This window comes from Equus przewalskii, chromosome 26 (assembly GCF_037783145.1).
Source record: "Equus przewalskii isolate Varuska chromosome 26, EquPr2, whole genome shotgun sequence".
Classification (NCBI taxonomy): Eukaryota; Metazoa; Chordata; class Mammalia; order Perissodactyla; family Equidae; genus Equus; species Equus przewalskii.
In genome coordinates, this window is record NC_091856.1 from 26,128,063 (window position 1) to 26,131,566 (window position 3,504).

The 3,504-nt window shown below is 37.7% G+C and overlaps 1 protein-coding gene across 1 annotated transcript; it reads left to right on the top strand.

The window, feature by feature from the left end:
* The first annotated feature begins 1,500 nt into the window (after positions 1–1,500).
* Positions 1,501–2,509, top strand: LOC103555360 (olfactory receptor 1J4-like). The gene has a single exon (XM_008526834.2). The coding sequence runs from the start codon at positions 1,571–1,573 to the stop codon at positions 2,507–2,509; it is 939 nt and encodes a 312-aa protein (XP_008525056.1). The 5' UTR covers positions 1,501–1,570.
* Positions 2,510–3,504: the final 995 nt, after the last annotated feature.

Genomic DNA, 3,504 nt, shown 5'->3' on the forward strand with positions numbered 1-3,504 from the left:
GGTAAACTGAAATACACATCAGATATCCTTCCCTTAGGATGAGAACAGGTCATGGGTGACTTGAATTCCCCCATCAGCAGTGTGTTTGTGTGTGTGTATGTATGATTTTTACGTGATTTGGGGGCTTATTTCCCCAAATGACTCAAATATTTCCTTCAGTATCTTCTTCTGGAGCACTGTTGACTGAGATAACCAAAGCTCCAAACTCTCTGTTTCTGAAATGGATCTGCTATGATTTTCATATACCTGACAGTAACTGAGTCACTCAGAGTGTTTTAACTCCACTTAATATCCCAGGCAAAGACAAATTAGCATCATGATGCATGAAGTTAGAGTGCAGAACCCCCACCAAATGGCAATGAGAATTTGGGAAAATCACTTAACTTCTTGGTCTCAGTTTTTAATCTATATAATGGAAGGAAGTAAACTTAAATGACAATCAATGTGAGAATCTTTTGTCAAGTGGAAAATAGATCAATATAAATGAAAGGAAATAGCTAGGCAGGGAATGAAGATCTTCAACTATTTTGGCTTCACGGAAGCTGTAAATCAACAGAGGGTGTCTGGCACTCCTAACCAAAAATACCAGAAGTTTCCATATGTAATGGTTGAGAGCGTGGGATCTGATCACACAAACATATTAGCTAGAACTGCACAAAGTAGTCAATATGTTATCCTTTTTAGCCTACAGAAAATGACAATGTTATATACACACATATATATGTATGATTTATGTCATTTCTGTTTCTATTTTCAAAGAGCTAAAATAGGTGAAAAAACATTCATTCTTAGTGCAGCTGGGAGGACTTTTTATTTTTTTTTAATCTGAGAATGTAAGGCTGATGTGTGGATTTAATTAGGAGTTATAGGTAAAGTTCTTAGCCTAGTTCCAAGTGTTCACCAAAACATTCACCATTCTTACAAAAGATAGCTTGTGGACTATTCTGGTTTCGGAGGTATTCCAGCATCAAGTGGCTTTAAATGACCACCCACTTCTCGAGTGACCATGAATTTACTGCCATAGGTCAATGGGACCTGGTCAGATTCATAAGATGAGTGTGATAACACTCCAACGACACTGCCTCAGCCCTGGGGTCTCACGTTACTTTAAGGCAGAAACAACTGATACCAGTTTGCTGAGGCTCATCTATTTCTGCCACAGTGAATTATTATGATTTGGCTCTGTCTTGGTGTAGTGAATTATCCCTCTATGCTCATCAAGTTCTACACTCACAGAGGGAAAGAACTCTGTCTTTCTTGTTCACTGCTGAAATTTTAGTCCTTAGTAGGAGTTCATTTCAATAAATAATGGTTGAATAAAATCATGAACACTCTCTTGCTTCTGTACAATGTGGTCTCATAGCCTACTGTTGGATGTGATGGTTTACAGGAGTCAGACTGGGATAGCATGAAGATGCACACATCCACAAGTATGGGAAATTAATGAGTCTATTTAAAAATTCATTGTTTTCCCATAGAATTACAGTATGAGATGTGATGGACCTGATAATATTTTCTAAATCCCTGATATTCCCAAACATCCTTCATCCACAGCATACAGAAGGGCACTATGAGGCCTGAGAACAAGAGCAGCGTGTCTGAGTTCCTCCTCCTTGGGCTCCCCTTCTCACTGGAGTATCAGGGCTTGTGCTTCACCTTGTTCTTGGGAATGCACCTGACCACAGTGCTGGGGAATCTGCTCATCATCTTGCTCATCAGGCTGGACTCTCACCTCCACACTCCCATGTACTTCTTCCTCAGCCACTTGGCCTTCTCTGACATTTCCCTTTCATCTGTCGTGGTTCCAAAGATGCTCATGAACATGCAGACTCAGCAACAATCCATCTCCTATGTGGGGTGCATATCTCAGATGTGTTTTTTCTTAGTTTTTGCTTGTCTTGACAATTTCCTTCTTGCAGTGATGGCATATGACAGGTATGTGGCCATCTGTCAGCCACTCCACTACACAACTGTTATGAGTCAGGGGCTGTATGTCTCCTTAGTAGCTGGATCCTGGTTATTCTGTTGTGCACATGCTCTGTTGCACACCCTTCTCTTGGTCCGACTGTCCTTTTGTGCTGACAATACCATCCCAAATTTCTACTGTGACCTCACTGTGCTCCTGAAGATGAGCTGCTCAGACATCTCCCTCAATGAGCTGGTCATCTTCACTGAAGGAGGAATGCTTTTCTTTTTGCCTTTGAGTAGCATCTTGGGGTCATACATCCGGATAGGCTCCACTGTCTTGAGGGTCCCATCCATCAAGAGATTCTTTAAAGTTTTTTCTACCTGTGGCTCCCATCTCTTTGTGGTGTCTTTATACTATGGGACACTTGCAGGTGTTTACTTTTTCTCCTCATCATGGGGGTCCAATGACAAAGACATAATTGCTTCAGTCATGTATGTGGTAGTTACCCCCATGCTGAACCCCTTTATCTATAGCCTGAGGAACAGAGATATAAAACAGGCCCTAGAAATATTTATCAATAGGGCTAACTTCTTTAAGTGACAATCACTAAATCCTCTTATTGAAGTCATGAGTACAGTGAAATATATCTTCCAAAAAATATTGTATGGTTGACAACTCTATATAGCTTTAAAAGAATATGCATTCTGCTGTCATGCCGATTGCTGTTAACACGTTAACTGGGTCAAGTTTGCTATTTGGATTGCTAAATATTCTTTATTCCTAATTAAATTTTTCTGCTTATTTATCATCTCTTATAAGATATGTACAAAATCTTATGCAAAACAATGAACACAATTATAATTGTGGATTTGTGTTTTTCTCCTTTTAAATATATCACTTTTTGTTTTATATTCTTTATGCCATGTTCTTGAAGAGACACAGAATTAGAATTTCAATCTGTTCCTGGTGGACTGATTCTTTTACTTAGTAATGTGATGAAATTGGCTCACATTGGTTTCAAGCTGATTGTCCACATTTCTTTGTGACTCCAAAAACAGTGACATCATGTTGGGAGATTGAAATCAGTCATAATGGGAACAATGACTCTATGGAAATTAGAAAACACTACAATTCAAGACTTTCCAAAAAAGAGAGAATAATTTTTTATGCATTTAATAGCACACCACTTCATTTATAATTAAGAGATATTCTTCTTTATCTCTGCAATGGCTTCTACCTTATAAACTCATCTACTTTTCCTGATATTCATATAGATATACCTGCTTTCTTTTGGTTAGTCTTTTCACAGCCTTCTTTTCCATTATTTTATTTTAAACTTTTCTATATCCTTATACCTGTGAGGTGTCCGCTGTTAACAGTGTAAAGCTATATTTTTCTCTTTTTATGCAAATCATCAATCATTATATTTCTGGAGAATTTGTTCTGTTAACATCTAATGTCATCATGATATATTTTAATTTATATTTTCCATATTACTTTATCTTTTCTGTTTGAGACCTCTGTTTCATATTTCTTTTCTCTTCTCTTTCTCCCTTTTTATTATTTAAGAATATATTTTGTTATTGCATTCCCCT

Coding starts and splice junctions, on each gene's coding strand:
- LOC103555360 (XM_008526834.2), top strand. CDS start 1,571: ATGAGGCCTGAGAACAAGAGCAGCGTGTCTGAGTTCCTCCTCCTTGGG.